At 34.2% G+C, this 20,153-nt stretch overlaps 1 protein-coding gene across 2 annotated transcripts in view; it reads left to right on the forward strand.

Annotated features, from left to right (window-relative positions):
* The window catches only part of LOC138709386 (neurobeachin-like protein 1), a 686,489-nt gene that overhangs the window by 69,619 nt on the left and 596,717 nt on the right, over positions 1–20,153 (forward strand). For both annotated transcript variants that reach the window (XM_069840124.1, XM_069840125.1), the window contains 5 exons: positions 867–1,025; positions 3,327–3,513; positions 8,484–8,626; positions 12,304–12,511; positions 16,383–16,501. In XM_069840124.1, the coding sequence (XP_069696225.1) occupies positions 867–1,025; positions 3,327–3,513; positions 8,484–8,626; positions 12,304–12,511; positions 16,383–16,501 (816 nt within the window). The remainder of the gene's footprint in view (positions 1–866; positions 1,026–3,326; positions 3,514–8,483; positions 8,627–12,303; positions 12,512–16,382; positions 16,502–20,153) is intronic.

Consider the following 20,153-nt stretch of genomic DNA (forward strand, 5'->3'; position numbering starts at 1 on the left):
GGACAAAAAGCCTAAAATTAAGTAAAATCAGATTATCTGTCTCTCTGTGTACAATAAAAGTAAGGATTACTTCTTAACATAACCTACCAAATGTCAGCTCCAGAATGAGCTCCCGTTCAATGTTCTTCAGTAAATGGTTCCAGAGTTCTGAGCGCTGAAAGAGGCTTGTTTTTATAAAATACGCTAAATTTGTCGCTCAACAATACGAAAACCGTTCGACTTTCGATAGTATATTTTTGAAAATGCACTCTCCTCAACACCTTGTATAAGTAGGGAAAAAATTAGATTCTAAAAAAATGCTAGGTTTTTTACTGATCGATTTCATATGGAATAGCCCATATATTGTATTGATGAGACCTTCTGACTGCAGGTTGTAATTGATATAAAGAAAGAGAAGAAAAATACAGGATCCGGGAGACTATTGAAAATTAGTGCCAAATATGGGAGATCCCAGGAAATACGGGATGGTGGCAATCCTAGTGAAATATGTCTTCTGTTTCGAACATGAGTGCACAAGTTGCTATTTTTTTATTATTTTTCACATCGGAATATGTATGATAAGAACTTTCTTGTGTTAAATTTTAACGTACCTTGTTAACATGTTTCGACCTATTTTCGATCATCTTCGGAACTGGTCGTTGGTGCCAAGACCAACAACGACCAATTCCGAAGATGATCGAAAATAGGTCGAAACATGTTAACAAGGTACGTTAAAATTTAACACAAGAAAGTTCTTATCATACATATTCCGAAGTGATACAGTGTTAAAAGTTGTGTAATCAATATGCATTTTTCACATTTTCACTTTCAGTTAAAGTATTTTATGTTTCTGCTTTATATGATTCACTTTACCTTTTTTTACGCAGTTGCTGGAAGTGCTTGAGATGCTGATCTCATACATGGAAAACAAGAACTGCAAGGATCAGATATTCCTACTTCTCTACGAGCCTCATTCAGCAGAAACGCTTTACTGTCTGCTTGTAGAAAAGGGATTCAGTATGGAGCTTAAACAGAAGTTACTGAAGGTATAATTACACTGGTTGTTCTCAGTTGTTTTCTTTAAATTGGAATTGTAGGAAGATAAAAGTGCATAGTATATTTTCCCTATAAAGTTAAGTTGTTGTTGTTGTTTTCTAATGCCAGGTGTTTGACAACAAAGTCATTTGACCTCTTGCACTCCAATATTTTTCAAAGATATTGTGACAGCCACCTTGAGACTCGAACACGCTTCCCACAAGAGAGCAGGTCGTGCGTGAGTCGACACGGGCTCCACGGAGCACTGGGGGACGGCGCGCAGCTTGGAGAGGCGAGGGGAGGTTGCGCGCACAACTGCTATGTGCGGAGTGAAGGGGGGGACGGACCCTCCCGATTCGTCCAGAAGTCCGTCGAAGTGGAAATCCAGATTATTCGAGAGTGGAATCTTTCGCGAACTCTCGAGAAACTATAGTTTGGTTATAAAAGAGAAGACGCAAGTGAACGTCAGTCAGTCAGTCAGTAAGGCAGTGTTGTTAAAGTCAGTGGAGAGCAAGCCAGACAGTCTTGTGTAGCAGCGAAGCCAGCTTCGAGACCAGAGCGCGACTTGAGTTGTGTCCGTAACTGTGGAGCCTGAAGCCCGGAGTTCGAGTGCAGTGGACCGCAGTTGGGGGACCTGAGTTCGAAGTTCAGCGGATCGTCTCTGAAGGTCTGTGGTTCGAGATTCTGTGAACGCGAGTGACTGAGCTAGAAGAACTAGCCAAGACAAACGAGCTGTGAACTGAGAACTGACCATTCTGTGTTGTAAATAGTGCTTTGTAAATATTAGTTAAAGGAAACTGATAAATGTATGCAGAATTGTGTCATCTGAACCAAAGGCAACAGTGAAATTAGGAAAGATCACAACTGAAAATTTTAAATTGGAGAAAGGAACCAGACAAGGAGATGGGCTGGCACCTCTCTTGTTTAATATAGCCCTACACATTGCAATAATAAAATCAGAAGTCCAAATTAATGGAACTATTTTTAATAAGACACAACAGATTTTAGGCTATGCGGATGATGTCATCATCACCGGAAGAAGGATACAAGATGTTGAAGAAGCCTTGATAGCATTGGATAAGGAAACTCAGAAGCTGGGATTTAAAATAAATACAAGAAATCTAAATTTATGTCAGTCACCAAAAGACAAAATGATCAAGTGAAGGAAGTTAAAATGGGAACATATAAGTTTGAAAAAGTAAAAGAATTTACATATCTCGGATCAATATTGACAGCAAATAATGACCTAAGGAATGAGGTACAAAGAAGAATAAATCTGGCTAACAGGGCATATTATTCACTTTTACCAATTGTTAAAAATAAAATAATATCTAGAGAAATCAAAATCAAGATTTACAAAACCCTAATAAGACCCATTATAACATATGGTACAGAAACATGGGTTCTGAATAAAAATACATGCAAACAACTAGCAGTATTTGAGAGGAAAATCTTAAGAAGGATATTCGGAGCAATTGAAACAGTGGATGGATGGAGAGCCAGATATAATAATGAGATATACGAACTGTACAAGGAATCGGATTTGGAGGCGCACATAAGATGTCAAAGACTGAGATGGTTGGGACACGTCACAAGGATGGAAACAACAAGGAAAGTGAAGATTGTCTTCAATAACAACCCAGATGGAACCAGATTAAGAGGAAGACCGAGAACAAGATGGTGGAACTGTGTACGAGTGGATGTGAATAGATTAGGAATAAGGAATTGGAGGGAGTTGGCGATGGATAGAGAAGGATGGAAGAGAGCCATAGAGGAGGTTAAGGCCCACCTGGGCTGTAATACCAAATAAGAAGAAGAAGAAGAAATATTAGTTAAGATTAACAGTTCATTGTTGTTCGTAATAGTCCAAGTGAATTGTCATTGTCGTCTGTGGAGTGCACTAACGAATACTGTGTTACTGTGTAGAAAGTGAAGAGTTATTATTGAGATAATAAAGTTACATTGTTGTTTAGTTTAAAATTTACAATATTATCATGGCCAGCCACTGAAGCACAGATTTTGAGGTGTTCCGAATCCATTTCTTGGTTTGAGTTGCACAATGGGCAGTTAGGGGACTGATATATTCCAATTCTATGCAGGTGTTTGGACAAACAATCATGGCCTGTTGCCAATCTAAATGCAGTGGTAAATCGGGAATTAACTGTGGATTTTGATGCAGAGAGTTCCATTTTTTTCCCTTGGGATTGAGTTATCAAATTTTGTTTGTTGAAGTCTAAGTATGTAGATTCTATAAAGTGAAGTAACATGTTATTAAGTTCTTGTAAGTTGAAGTTGGTATGTTTGTTCCTCAGCTGTTGTCAGTGTTGCTGCGCTCTGATCGTGTCTATGAGCGGAACAAGACTCGTCTCAGACTGCAGGATGTGTCAGTTCTTGGAGGTTCTTCCATAGGGATGTACCCGGGTTTGGTTGCTTTGCTGCAAGATCAGCCTCTTACAATGGAGGTCACAGCAATGCTGTTCGACCAGATTTTGTCTACAGGTTCGTTTGACTATCCAAATCCTGTCAAAATATCGTAGGAAATTAAATATGTTGCATCCCTTTCCTGTGTAGTATAAGATTTAACAGTATATTTAATACTATTTTGTCTATTGTGTATCATAGAAGTTTCTTATAATTATTGTTACTAATGATGTGAAAAATAAATGAGAATGTCATATATAAGGTGTCTTAGGAGGAATGTAAAATACTTTAAGATAATGTAGTTTGGGTTAACCTACATCGATTTAAGGGGTTAGGTACAGCTTACAGCAGTAAAATTTTGGAAATATTCAACATTTTTTTCCCCCATTACTGTATCTTGTACAATAATAAAAATTAGTATGTATAAAACACTGTCCTTCTGCTATATGAAAAAATATATATATTTTTACGATAAAAAAAAATATTATGCAAGCTCACTTCTCTACCTTAGATAGATTGTCTGATGAAAAATACATTCATCTAAAAAGGATCAAATATCAGTATTTTCTTCTAACACAAAATTAAAAAAAATATATTATTTATTTTTTTATTGGGTTATTGGGTTATTTTACGATGCTGCATCAACATCTGAGGTTATTTAGCGATTGAATGAATTGAAGGTGATAATGCCAGTGAAATGAGTCCAGGGTCCAGCACCGAAAGTTACCCAGCATTTGCTCGTATTGGGTTGAGGGAAAACCCCGGAAAAAAACCTCAATCAGATAACTTGCCCCAACCGGGATTCGAACCCAGGCCACCTGGTTTCCCGGCCAGACACGCTAACCGTTACTCCATAGGTGTGGACGAATATTATTATTTATTAAGGAATGTAGTTTAAAGAACATTATATTGCAAACATTAGTTTCAGCAATAAAATAAAAGACAGAGAACATGAAAAAGTTAACAAGTTTATGAGTTATGATGGAAACACTTCTTCACTGCACAGTAAACTGCCACCATTTTGAATTTTGAAAAAAATAAAATAAATTACTTTTTTGAAATTATAAAAATATTTTTTTTCATATAGCAGAAGGACAATGTTTTACACATACCAATTTCCATTATTGTACAAGATACAGTAATGGAGGAAAAAATGTTGAATATTTCCAAAAATTTTACTGCTGTAAGCTGTATCTAACCCCTTAATCTGATATACCTATGTCCGAAATGTAATAGTTGAAAAGTTATTGATGGGCGAACTTATAAATGGAGAGAGACATTATAGACATAATTCTGCATTTTAGAACATTGTGATATGATACATTATTGAAAATGCTGCATGTTGTGTTGTTCCAATAAGTTTATTTTATAATTAAGTACTAACTCAGAAAAAAAATAATTACACAAGTCATTATGGAGGTTGCCCTTCCAAGGGATTCCATGAATTGTAAATTTTGCCCTTCCTAGGGACTCCATGAATTGTAAATTCATATCAGGTACCGGTACCATTTCTCTTTCTGATCTCAACGAAACACTTGATAGCTTGCCAATTTCAGATAATATCTTGTAAACACGGGAAAACACACAGCTAGATGGAAATCTTAGATTGAGAAAACGTCATATGTATTCCTCAACAGCAACCAATGCATTGCCATCACAAAATCCATAAACAAAAAGCATGTCTGCATAATCACTATGCGAATATACGAATTAAATACAAGTCAACGTGTATTCAGTTGTGTATTGCGCTGGCATTGCAGTGCTCAAATGCTGCCATGTGCAAAAGATCTGGCATAACATGTCAGGTATACTACATGGAACTGCAAGATGTTCCAGTATTTTTCCCTAACTGTTAGACTTCGGACATAGGTATATCAGGTTAAATCAATGTAGGTACATTATCCTGAAGCATTTTACATTCCTCCTGAGAGACACTGTATATGCGAATACTCCACTTAAATACTCCATGCACTAGAAATTTATAGGGAAGTGAAATAGTTATATTTTAATTTATTTTTACATATCATAATTGTAAACACAGGGCTTTATTTATAAATCTTGTCCTCTCACGTGGTGTTTTACATCGCAACTACTAGGTGTTCTGCAGCCAGTGCTGCCCATGCTTCAATTCTGCTTCTTAAAACGTGTATAAAATCTTACCTTATAGAAGATGCTGGAAATGTCATCCTCTCTTGGCTAAACAGACATTGTATCTGGAAAACACATTCTGATCGACACGTTCAAGTTCTGCAACAAGAGATCAAAATGTTTTTTGGTATAATTGTGATGCTGTTATTCCCGTTGTGACTCCTCCTCTTTGCTTATGCCTTAGGAAGTGAAGACTCTATAAAGTATAGGTAGGTAGTATCGTTCGCCATTTTTGTTCTTTCGTTGCCGAGCTACCAGACGAGGAATCTATTTGCCACACTGTTAAACATTATCATGTCATAGCTCTTATGATAATAAATCAAATGCACTGTAATTGACCAAATAATTGAGTGGCAAATAATGTCCTCATGTGCTTTCTGCCAACGAAAAAGCCAAAATAGTGAGCTATTATATTAAGTATTTATCGAGCTTTAGGAAATGCATAATGTTATCAGGAATGAATCACATGTTTAAATGCAGCTAACCTGCAACGTGATTGGCTGCCGGAAATAACAGCGACGGGACTATAACTCTCTGCATTTACTGCCTGCTTGTAAAAAATCGCTCCTGTTATTCATCTTCCATTAACAGCACACCAAACTCCAACTTTCTTATCTTAATGAGGGATTTTATAAACACCTTGTGAATTTTCAGAACACCAATGGCAGTTGTTCTTAATGTTTATACTACCATTTAGGTGTAACCACGACTCATCTAAAAAAAAAAAAAAAAAAGAAGTTGTGGATCAATTAAAAGTCCATTCACTGATGCGAAAACGCGAAAACTACTCAAAATAACATATTTGTGCTGCTGGATCGCCTGATTGTAAATAGTGGGCCCTTGTAAACCTGTAAGGTTGAGTTTTAATAGTTTTGTTGCTTCATGTGCAGAAAAACTGTTGTTGTTGTTTTCTAATGCCAGGCGTTTGACAATAAAGTCATTTGACCTCTTGCACTCCAATATTTTTCAAAGATATTATCATGACCAGCCAAAGAAGCACAGATTTTGAGGTGTTCCGAATCCATTTCTTGGTTTGAGTTGCACAATGGGCAGTTAGGGGACAGAAAAACTTAAACCCCACTTGTGCTAATTTCGGGAATGATTTTTTTTTTTTTGCAATGTGTTCAAGATTTGCGCCAGTTTTATCTAGTTTTCTTGTTAAAACTGTATGTTTTCGCTCATATTGTTTGTTTTTACTGAACCAGTAGATTCAAATTTTTGCACGAAATTGTGAACTGCAATTCTGGAAAGAGGCAGTTGTTCCACATGCACTTGAGCTGATTCATAATTAAAGTAACATTTACAGGGAAAAATGTGTACCTCTAGTCAACTGTCTAACCATCTTTTCAAATTAATGTATACTGCCGCGAGACCATTAGGGAACAGGTTCATATCGCACTCCCAATAAAATAGTGTCGCAACTCGAAAATTATGATTCGTAAAGATATACTATTTCCTAGTAAAATACTGCTATGAAAATATTTTAATAAATAGATACCAAAACCTTTGATAATTTACTATTTCATTATTGTAATTTCATACCTCCTAGTATAACAGCGTTGTAAATAATTTACGAAAATAAATATGTGATTTTCGACATACAACAATATATTGCTGGGAGTGTGATTTGTGTATTGACAGGCAATGGGGAAGGTAGCGGAGTTGAACTATGGGAGTGGCCATGAGCAGCATGTAAAGCACTGCGTGAGCGGACAAGATTTTAAATAAAGCCATGTACTATACCGGTGTACATAATAACAGTCATTTTCATTGAAAGCTGCATGTCGTGATTTTTGTGTGTCATATTTCATCCTGCAATAGAAAAATGTTAAACGAGTTAGCATTTTAAAAACTTCGTCTCAGTTACCAATATTTTGTTTAATCCACACATTCAGAATTTAATTTTTTTTTTTTTTTTTTTTTGGGAGGAGGGAAATAAATAAAATGTTTACATATATATGGGACTTACATGTCTTTACAGTTGGCTAGATTTTTATTTTTATTATTGTAGTATTGTTAGAAACATAACAAATTAATGGTGTTGTAAATTTTAAAATAATTGCATATTTTTATTTGGAGTGTCAAGATCTGATGACAGTTTAATATTTTTACGCTCGACCATGCCGAAATGTAGTAATTATACACCTGGTAGCAGCCCTTTAATGGACCTCATTAAAGTACACCTATTCATTAAAGTTCAGGTGTTCCACCAATCAGAAAACACCATTGTAGCAATATGAAAGTGCAAGTATCGATTATTCTCGGATATGCAATCGAAAGACAACTAGTGAAATGTCACGGAGGCTGGAAATCCAATACTGTTGCAGAAGGTTATGTTCTGTTACTATAATAATTAGCGTTAATTGTAAATAATATTCAAATAAATTCAATTTGTCATCTCGTTTTTCAATGTCTAAATCAATTTCAAGGTTATATCAAGATTAATGTTTATTTTACTCTCTAGATTATATCAAGGTCAATGACATTTGTTTCTCGGAAAAAATCAATACTTTCGCGTCTGCGCACATCTCACAATTTACGAGATATTGCACAAGGTCAGTTCCGCTCCCCAGTCAGATAAGAATAACATGAATACTTATGAATAATTTCAAGTTAGAAATATGGTCGAGCATAAAAAGTCGTATGAAACTTGACTATAATGGTAATTAAGACGCTCATATGAAAATTATGAAACTCGCTTGCGCTCATTTCATAAACATACTCGTGTCTTAATTACTACCATTATAGGCTCGTTGCATAATGTACTATAATGTGAAACTTCTTTGTAATTATACAGAACTTGGGAAATGGTAGAAAACCTTGCTTCTTCATTTTTTAAGTAAAAGTGGAAGGTCTATTGGACGGTTTTACTTAATCACTGTCTTTAACACTTTGAGCAGACAGCAGTGGTGGCTATGCAGGTGCTCTCTCGCTGCTTCATGCTTTGTCTCTTGCTGATCTCAACTTGAAGCTGGAGGCTGCACGTAAGATTCTCACTGCCACCTTTATGAAGCCCAACGCACCACACCACTTTGCAAAACAGGTGCATATGCATTTACATTCTTTGACATGTTATGTAGAATTATTATTTTTTTTTATTCTGTCGTGTAAGAGCTGTTTACTAAGAATGTGTGTGTTTATCTAATGTTCAGGAGTTACCATCGAAGTTACTCTTCTCGTGCTTTCCCATATTTAGAAGGTCTTCATGAAGTTTCAGGGATTCACAGGATGCAAGAATAAAATAAGTGAATCAGGCCTAAAGTTCCAGATTCTGAAGCAAAAAATGGAACTTAGTTTTTCTTTTTATGCGAAAAGACTATACGAGCTATTCCATCTCAAATCGACTGAAATATAGAGAAAATTGACCTTACAATTTCTAAATACAATGAAACTTTTTTTGTACGTAGAGAACTGTGATACAATGCTTTGTGCAAAGTTTGAGGCATCAGAACTTCATAGTGTTTAAATTAAAAATATTTAAATTTATCTATTTTCATAAAATTAGCAACTTTAAACTGTTGTAGCTCCGAAACCCTTTCACCCAATGATCAAAATCATGGTTTATTTTGATGCTGAGAAATTAAAGTTTATATTGATATATAAACAGATTTTCTTACATTTTATGGAAATGGAGAAATTTAGATTTTTCCTCATTAAGACGCCTTTAGGTAGGATAAAATACGGTAATTTAAAAATATATAGTTAGATTCCGCATTGAAAGTACAAATAAACACTTATTTTTTACTGATGGTATGTTGATAAGAAAGTATTGAAAATATCAAATAAAGAAAATAAATAGTACGCGTGTGAAGTAACCAGCTGACTGTGAGACGGGAGCTAGCCAAGACAAACAAGGCCAGGAGACAAACACGTGATGTGTCGTCTAGCAGCGTATGGCTATGCTAGCTTTATCACAGGTTTTCATAAACACAGGAGTAAAATGACGCCCAACGCTTGCTTATCTTCAGCTCTCGGCCAGTAGCTCTCGGCCAGTAGCTCTCGGCCAGTGCGTGCGGTACTGCACTGTTCAAGCCTAGGCATGTGAAAATAATCTATTTAATACCCTCGAAACTTATTGCCATACCACTAAGCAAACAATGCCGAATCCCTCTTAATAATGCAAGGTTTTTTTTTTTCAATATTTTTTTACATTTTTACAAATGGACAAAAAGCCTAAAATTAAGTAAAATCAGATTATCTGTCTCTCTGTGTACAATAAAAGTAAGGATTACTTCTTAACATAACCTACCAAATGTCAGCTCCAGAATGAGCTCCCGTTCAATGTTCTTCAGTAAATGGTTCCAGAGTTCTGAGCGCTGAAAGAGGCTTGTTTTTATAAAATACGCTAAATTTGTCGCTCAATAATACGAAAACCGTTTGACTTTCGATAGTATATTTTTGAAAATGCACTCCCCTCAGCACCTTGTATAAGTAGGGAAAAAATTAGAGTATAAAAAAAATGCGAGGTTTTTTACTGATCGATTTCATATGGAATGATTTTATTAATATCCTGTAATATAATTTTTGTTCATATGCTTTTTTGCTATCCTCTACCATTTTTTCTTTGTCTTCATCATTGTGAAGACTGTGAAATTTTATAACCAAATAATTCCTCTGAAGGTCGTAGTGTTTAAAATGATTGAGAAACTTCGGTGTACACGTATTTACGGTAGAAATGGAGTGGCTAAGAAAATAACGGTACAGGTTGACATCTTTATTCATTATAAACTGTAGTGGTTCACTGTGAGCACAACCCTGTAATATGTAAAGTATAAAATTTGTAAGATTGGCTGTTCATGTATTTCTACATCATTTTAACATATTTAATGTTGAGTGAAAATTTTAAATTATGAACAAGACAAACAAATCAGTTTATATGAAAACAGAGTTATTTCAAATTACCAGATTTTAGAATTTTGTTTTGTAAACTCCCAATAAAGTAACACAAAGAATGACTCATCATTTGAAGTACTGTAATTCTGTATGTCGTAACGGTCACTTAATAGAGTACCGGTACTATAGTATTTTGAACCAAAAAACGGGACATGATCACAGATTTCTGAGTTACAGCAGAATAGTTGTAACTGCCCCTTTCCTTCTGGAAATAATATAGTTAAACTTAGAATGTCGTAATTTTGTAAATATTATAACGGTATATCAAGTAGCGTACTGCTGTAACTCTTGTACAATCCATTTCTTCTCCCTTTATGAAGACATTACATATTTGAAATAAACACTGAATTTTTTACATTTTTTTTACAAATAATGACGATTAATTAAAAGTAATGAGTAATCATGTAGATCTTGATGTAATGTAGTACTTCTTTCTATTCTTAGGGTGAATGCAGCCCGTCTGTTTATCAATTTAAATTATCTTCCTTCTTCGCATACTATTGCTCAACACATCTGTTCACTAATTCACACTGAAGAGCAAATGAAATAACTCGTACATTTATGCACGTAGTATTGGTTTTCGGTTTTCTTAATAATGTAAAGTAATTGTCGAAGGTGCATGGTACTTTTATTTGTGTTTGAAATTGCTTACAAAGTAAGACAGGAGAAATGGGATTTTAGGTCAATCTAACAATACATGTAGTCTTTATCTACTATATTACAACAGAATATCAAATTACAATGTATTTTATGAAACATTGCATTTAGAATACTTACAAATGTGGTTCAATATGCAAGTTATACAGAGTGTTCTCCAGGAAACAGATTTTGCCCATGTAAATGCTGTCAGCTTTTACTATTATAGATCAAATGCAATTACCAAGACAAAGGCGTGTTAATTTCTTCTCGATCGAACATGAGAAGGTTTTGTGTCAGGTAGTATGGACAGATAAAGGAGTCTGAAGGAACTTTCAAGGTTAGAACATTAGTATATAGCTGACTTCCATTTCGTGAAGTTCAAACTATGTCTTATAATACAACAATTGAGGGGTGCTCTGCAATAACAAGGTATGTGTAAGAAGTGCGTGTTTGGCAGTAAGTAAAAGTAACATTGTTTTCATTAACAAAGAAAGGCCTTTGCAAATCTGCGTTTTTAATTATTATTATTATTATTGATAGTTTATATTGTTTAAGTTTCATGTATTATTCGTCAAAATCTCGTTATTGAATTTGTTATTTCGATACATTAATTTTGGCTACTATACCCAGATATGTGTACATACCTTGTTATTGCAGAGTACCCTTCAATTGTTCATAAAATTAATTGAGTTCTATCAATAGAGAAGAAATGCAGTGTGTTTGTGTAGAATTTTTTTTTTAAAGATGTGAAATGTACACTAGAGAAGGTGGTCGACAGTTTCAGAACTTATTATACGGTAAGGCAATAAATTACATCCGTAATGTAATGTATAAATCGCGAGATTTTACTGCTGAAAGCAGACGTGTTGATTCACTGTTACATGACTATTACTTTCCCATGTCACTTTTCGACGACGACATACCAAGCGAAACCTGTTTCCAGGCACATATGCCTTGCTTAATGACGTAGTGTGAAGAAGAATGGACATTTGAAGAAGTTCGCAATATACACATTTTGATTAAAGTTATATGAAACACTTTATAAATTGAAATTTTATATTTCTTTATATAAGGTGGAAGAAGTGTAGTTACTTAATGGTTGTGCTTTTGGTTAAGTCAAGATTAAGTCAATGCGGAATTTACTTGCAAACGTAAATATGGTGGACATTTAATTCCGGTTATGTGCAGGTGGGTTGGCAGGATTGCATCACACGCTTATTGGTGAAACGACCAATCAGTACATCAGAGTTAAAGCAGAGTGGATCACTCCCTGACCTCATGTCATTTGATGAAGAAAATTTGGAGCTGGAGGATGCTTCATACTCTCCCTCATCAGTGTCTCGCCTTTCAACTCACGTCACTGATGCTGCCATGGTCTTGGAGAATGAGATTAAAGGTGAATTTGAAATAAAAGTAATTGAGTCTAGCCATAATTTTTTTATCCATTTTACCTCATCTTTATCCCACTATTTGTTCCATGTGCTGCCTAAACTCTGACTTTTATCATGCTGAGAAAATTAGGGAAGTAATAATAATAATAATAATAATAATAATAATAATAATAATAATAATAATAATAATAATAATCTTTATTAGCCATTAAACAATACAATTATAATAGGCTTAGTCATTATTGAAATACATCAAACATTATATATTAAGAAACTCATCTATGCTATAAAAACTACTTTCAATTAGAAAAGTCCTAACAGATTTATTAAAATTAATAGCTTCTTTTAATTGTCTTGGTAATTTGTTATAAAATTTAACACCTAAAAAAAAAAAAACAAAACTATGAAGTGTTTCAGTTAATCTGCAAGCAGGAATTGCCATGTTAATTCTAGTTCTTGTGTTATAATTATGTATACCTTCAGTTGTTTGGTACATCAAATTATTCAAATGTACGTATTTTACACATTACAATATATATATATATATATATATATATATATATATATATGAACTAGGAAGAGTTAATATGGATAATTGTTTAAATAAGGATTTACAATATTCCCATGGAGAACATCCAAGAATAATGCGAATAGCCCTTTTTTGTAGAATAAAAATATTTTTAGCACCGCTACTGTTTCCCCATAATATAATCCCCTAATTTATAATACTGTGAAAAAAAGCATAATATACGCTTAGTACAGTTTTCATTGTGGTACAATGTTTAAGTTTCCTTAACATAAAAATGACCTTGCTTAACTTTTTATAAATTTCATTAGTATGATTAACCCAATTCAACTTACTGTCAATATGAAAACCCAGTAATTTCACTACAGTAGAAAGTTCATCTCTTTTTTAAACTAAAACATATAGTCTGGGTATTACTTAAATTTAAACTTAATCTATTTGCACTGAACAATACATTGGATTATTCATAATAGTAGTACTATCCAAATTTATGATTTTAAAAACCGTAGCATCGTCAGCATACATAATCATATGATTGGGCAACGAAATGGGTAAATCATTTACAGCTACAATAGAAAGGAAAGGTCCGAGAATGGAACCTTGAGGTACACCACTTGTTAAATATTTAAAATAAGAATTACTTCCATTACATTGAACTATCTGCTTCCTATTTTTTAAATACATTTCAATCAATTTACCTTAATGCCATAGAAAGTAGTGGCGATATTTCATTCTAATTCTGTTTGTGACGCACATTGTGACAATGTTTTAATTTATTGTTTAACAAAAACGAAGTTACAGCGATGCTGTAAAAGTCTGCATAGAGATTCTAACAGAAATAAAGAATTTCAATATACGTACCTGTTATCAATAAAGGTTAATTTTTCATACCGTTTTCTATCTGTAGCTTTTTCCCTCCATTGAATTTTGTTCACATTCATTATATGAGTATTGATTTTACCTTTAGGTGTATACATAATATGTCAGAATTTTAACTTTAGGGATAACGAAACATACTTATTTGAAACATCCAACGCATTTAATTTAACTGGGAGGGGGGAGGGGACATCACTAGATGCATAGTGGTCATTGGAGAACAATAACGACACCAATAACAACGTTATAAAAATGACCAAGATGATGTACCTCGAAATAATATCTAATCATTTTATTTTATTTACTTGCCTGAAGTATAAGCAATAACGTCCATGAAGCAGTTATAACTCTGTATGTTCAGTTTCCGAGTCGTCCATAACACTACTTTGATATGAGCTGAGACTATAGCAAGTGCAAGGATACATTCAAACTAATCCACTGAACTGTGGTGATTATTAGCGGACATTTGGAAGAAATGATAACCAATAATTCAGTATAAATTTGGTTTAGATTTAAGACTTCTCTTGGTGCTACATAATCATATCTAGTCATCCTATCATATCATTGGGGTTATATATAGGTACCCAACGTCAGAAGCCACTGTCAGGAGAGGAAACCAGAAATGTTGAAAGACTGCCTGGTGGCTTTAGTAAAAAAAAAAAAGTGTAAATGCAATTAAATTTATTACTGCACTATCTGTACCTGTGCGCTCTGCTGCACTTGTTAGAAATAAATATAAAGTAATTACATAATTAAAATAGGACATCTGGTCCAAGGAACATTCGTGCTTGATAGAAGGATAAATCGTTTAATATGTCACTTAATTTAAATTGTATTTAAATAATTAAAATGCGATCATTTTGGTCCAGAGACCACTCATTTAGTGCAATGATAATTCCTTTAACATATTTCTTAATTGTTATTATATGCAAATAATTAAAATATCATTTGGTTCAGAGAACATCCGTTTTTGGTGCAATTTGGCCCATCAAAATTTTGCTTGGAATGAAACGTTTCAGAAATCATTTTTAAAGAAACTTTTGTTATGCAACATTTTTCACAAAAATTAATAATAAGGGATATATTTTGATTTATTTAATTCAAGCCCCCTTATAACCTTCCTTTTAAATAAAGTATTTTGACTGCCATATAGCCTAAAATCTAAGTTACAACGAACTTAATTTATATTTCAATTTTCATATAAATTGGTTCAGCCATTATCGCGTGAAAAGGTAACAAACATCCAGACAGACAGACAGACAAACAGACAGACAGACAGACAGACAGAGAGACATACAAACAAAAATTTCAGAAAAGCGATTTTCGGTTTCAGATGGTTAATTATACATGTTAACACCAATTATTTTTGGAAAATCGAAAATTACCAGAAAAATTTTGGCTAGAGATTTATTATTAGTATAGTTATAGTATAATATAGTGAAGAAATTCCCGGTCGGGGCAAGTTACCTGGTTGAGGTTTTTTCCGGGGTTTTCCCTCAACCCAATGCGAGCAAATGCTGGGTAACTTTAGGTGCTGGACCCTGGACTCATTTCACCGGCATTATCACCTTCATCTCATTCAGACGCTAAATAACCAAGATGTTGATACAGCGTCGTAAAATAACCCAATAAAATAAAAAATAAAAATAAATGAAGAAATTTGAGCAGTTTCGTTTGGCTCTTCATTCCATTTATTATTTCTCCAACAAAATTACAAATAAATTAGAAAAACCGTGAAGAAGGTGTTTATCTGGTCATGATTAGAAAAAAATAATGTTAAAGGAGAAAGTGAAATCTCTCGGTATACTCGTAAATTTCTGTTATTTTCAAATATCTTTACCAGACACATAATTCCATCTGAAATTATACTTTGCTTATGCAAAATTGTTTTTGAGAGCATATTTACGTAGTATGTGGGTGCAGAAACTGTGGGTGTGGCTGTTGACAAGCTGTGTTATCTTAATTTCTCTTCAGTAAACCTTTGGTTCAAGAAACATCTGCAGAAATTTTATGAACAATATGTTAAGTAGTGAGACAACTGAGTTTAAAGAAAAAACATCCTACTAGATTCCTTCTCCATTTTTCAGAATTCTTCAGTTTCTTGTCTCTTATTCCTGATCGAAAGATATTTGATGATATGTAATATGAAATATGTATTTATATTATGAGATTTAGACTGTCAGGGTGATTGTATTTGGATACAGACTTTTGGATATTTCGCCTCCAGCAATTTGGAACTGTATACATAATATGACATGAGAGGTAATCTACTCTATTGGATCCATTGTGCATGGCTACTCCAAACAATTGAACATGAGGCCATTTGTGCTTCCTCTTTATATAGTATTGGCTATACAACTACTGCAGTCAAATAAACCATCCAAAAGAACATGAAAAAAAATTATAATATGAATGTATGTAATAGAAAAATATATATGTAAAATTGTTTATTGTTGTTCATTATTGTATTTCAGAGGTAGCAGAGACAGTGACCAATGCCGTAGCTGGCAACATCCATTATGCGGCGGATAATATTTCTTCTGCTGTTGCATCTGCATACTCGGTGTTCCGTCAGAAGACTGTTGAGATGCAGGTATTGTTAAAAAATCGCATAATTTGTTCTGTAGACCCTGTTGTGAACGTTTCTTTAAAGCATATTGCTTATTGGCAGCAAGCTGTAATAGATGATCCTGTTCACAATCTGACTGATGTTCCATCCATGCCATCATTTCACTTATATTTTCTGTAACTTTGTAACAATGATGAAAGAGTGATGGAACGGAGAAAAATTCTCTCCGGCGCCGGGATTTGAACCCGGGTTTTCAGCTCTACGTGCTGATGCTTTATCCACTAAGCCACGCCGGATACAACCCCGACGCCGGTTAGAATCGTCTCAGATTAAGCTCCATCTCTTGGGTTCCCTCTAGTGGCCGCCCTCTGCACTACGTCATAGATGTCTATGAACGCAGGACCGAAGTCCATACATGTGTTGAGGTGCACTCGAATGAGTGACTGGTTGGCCGGGATCCGACGGTATAGGCGCTCTTTCATGATATGATGACGCAGAATATCTGCATGGAAATATCATATGTACTTCGGTACATCAAAATATATATGATATGCGTAATAAATCACTTTGTGATTTAAGACGGCGCCTATACAGTCGGATCCCGGCCAACCAGTCACTCATTCGAGTGCACCTCAACACATGTATGGACTTCGGTCCTGCGTTCATAGACATCTATGACGTAGTGCAGAGGGCGGCCACTAGAGGGAACCCAAGAGATGGAGCTTAATCTGAGACGATTCTAACCGGCGTCGGGGTTGTATCCGGCGTGGCTTAGTGGATAAAGCATCAGCACGTAGATCTGAAAACCCGGGTTCAAATCCCGGCGCCGGAGAGAATTTTTCTCCGTTCCATCACTCTTTCATCATATGATGACGCAGAATATCTGCATGGAAATATCATATGTACTTCGGTACATCAAAATATATATAAAATATATTTGTAACAATGGCTAAATGATGGATTAAGTCGACAACAGATGTCATGATCTAAAGCCTCTTTAGTGAATGATGATGATGATGATGATGATGATGATGATGATGATGATTAATATATAAACAAATACTTGACTTTAATGATTGTGGTTAACATATATCATCGTTATGCTACGTAACTTTTAAGAAAGGATCATGAAAATGTTAATAAAACTATAAATTCCAACCAACCCACAGTGGGACGGATTGCGATTCTAGCCGAAACAAAATCAATTTTCACATGTTCTCATTTTTATGCGTGTCCTATCTCAAGTTGTAGCTAATGGATCACAGAATGCTTATCTATGAGAAAGAAGCTTTGACACTAAACGTACGGACGTCACACAATGATGTTGACGAGGATTCCCCTCGGTAACCAGTTTTATTGCTCAGCCACGCTGAAATAATGTAAGAAGCAAGCTTGTTTTCTGTGATCTGGGGGTGAAACATTTTGTGATTCTGAAATGGAAAATGAAGAACAAGGTTGGTACATAATTATTATATAAATGGAAAATGAAGAACAAGATTGGTACATAATTATTATATAAATTGTATGTTCATAATAACTTTGAATTTTTAGAAATGGCGTGTTAACTTAACAGCGGGAAATGCGATTTTTTAGAACTATTTCTCAAAGTAAACGTTGACTTATAATAGGAGAGTCACACAGAGTCACATTTATTTTTATGTCAGAATGTAGGTTTAAGTATGCACTTTAAGACTAACCTAGTTTCATTTGCTCCTACTGACCGCTCTGCATGTGGTTAATTTTTTTCAGACTCGGAACCGCTACCGGTGATTTCGCACCGTGATCTATTTCCAATACTTGCCAATAAAAGTGGCGACTTGGATGAACTATATAGATATGTTTTGAACAAATTATACATTGAAACATGTTATTCTAATAGTGAGAAGTGCATTCATAATATTTTGAAAAATATTCGAAGTAATTTTAACAGACGTTGGATGCAGTGTCACTGTAAAAAGGATTATTTTCTAAAAATCATTGTTCTTGGCAGGTCAGAGGCAACAACAAAGATATTTTTGGAGCTAGAAAACAGGGGCTTATTTCTAGATTTCGCTCTCAATTAGGTCTTCTTATTGACAAACCGAAATCTGGTGGCCCTGGGACATCAAATGATTGCAATATAGCAAGTTGGTTTTTTTGAAAACCCACAAATTACAGGCAATATTACGGGCATTAGTAAGACCTCATTCACAGATTTTCTGTAATTTTATGCACCATTTCATGTGGATATTCAATATACAGTATATTGAGGCGTTTGAGAAGTACACCAATGATACACCCCATTTATATGTACAATAGGTATATCCATGGTACTACATGCCATCCAGCGTGCATAAAATACTTATACATGTAGGAAAAATTGCAGAAATTGCGATACTTCCTATTGGGATGTTATCTGAAGATGTACAAGAGGCAAGACACAAACATTTACAAAAGTACAGGTTAGACCACGCTAGGAAGTGTCCTCGTGAGAGAAACTTAGATGTCCTACACATGTTGTTAGTATCTTCTGATCCCATCATATCCCACATAAATCGACATCCAAATACAAAAAATAAAAAATGTAATTTGAGGTAATTAAACTACTACAAGTACCACCTGCGAGTGCCAACAACAGCACTACTCAAGATGAGGACGACAGTAGCGCTAGCGGATCCGACACTTCTGGACACTTCAGATTTCTAAACATGAGTCATAAAATTTACTACATATATTACTTTTCTCTTCACAGTAGTCTGTAAAATAATATCTATGTACTTTAATTTTTTATTTGCATTAGTTGTATGCAATTTCTATTACTGTACGATTCTTTTTTAATAAATAAGCATTCTATACTAAAATAATAATTCTCATACAAATATTTCATCAAATGTCATAATAATTTACCTTCATTTTGCTATTTTCAACTATTCGAAAGGAATTTATCAATATTAGATTTTGTTCCGGCTAGAATCGCAATCCGTCCCTCTGTGCAACCCTTCTAATTCCTTAAAAAAAAAAAAAAAAAATGAAAGGCATGTTGGTCCGACAAGTTAACAAGTAAATGAAGATAAATGTCATAGGTCCTTCAATAACTCTCTATTTTTAACCTAATGCGTAGTACAAAAAATTACATTAGGTTATACACAAAAACATATATACGACTAGCGCTTTCGCTATTAAGATAGCATCTTCAGGTCTGGTTAACATATTATGAAGCTTTTTACATAAAGACATAGATGGAATGCAACATAATGAAAATATTATGAAGCTTTTTACATAAAGACATAGATGGAATGCAACATAATGAAAATATTATGAAGCTTTTTACATAAAGACATAGATGGAATGCAACATAATGAAAATATTATGAAGCTTTTTACATAAAGACATAGATGGAATGCAACATAATGAAAATATTATGAAGCTTTTTACATAAAGACATAGATGGAATGCAACATAATGAAAATATTATGAAGCTTTTTACATAAAGACATAGATATAGATGGAATGCAACATAATGAAAATATTATGAAGCTTTTTACATAAAGACATAGATGGAATGCAACATAATGAAAATATTATGAAGCTTTTTACATAAAGACATAGATGGAATGCAACATAATGAAAATATTATGAAGCTTTTTACATAAAGACATAGATGGAATGCAACATAATGAAAATATTATGAAGCTTT

Source organism: Periplaneta americana, chromosome 11, assembly GCF_040183065.1.
Source record: "Periplaneta americana isolate PAMFEO1 chromosome 11, P.americana_PAMFEO1_priV1, whole genome shotgun sequence".
NCBI lineage: Eukaryota > Metazoa > Arthropoda > Insecta > Blattodea > Blattidae > Periplaneta > Periplaneta americana.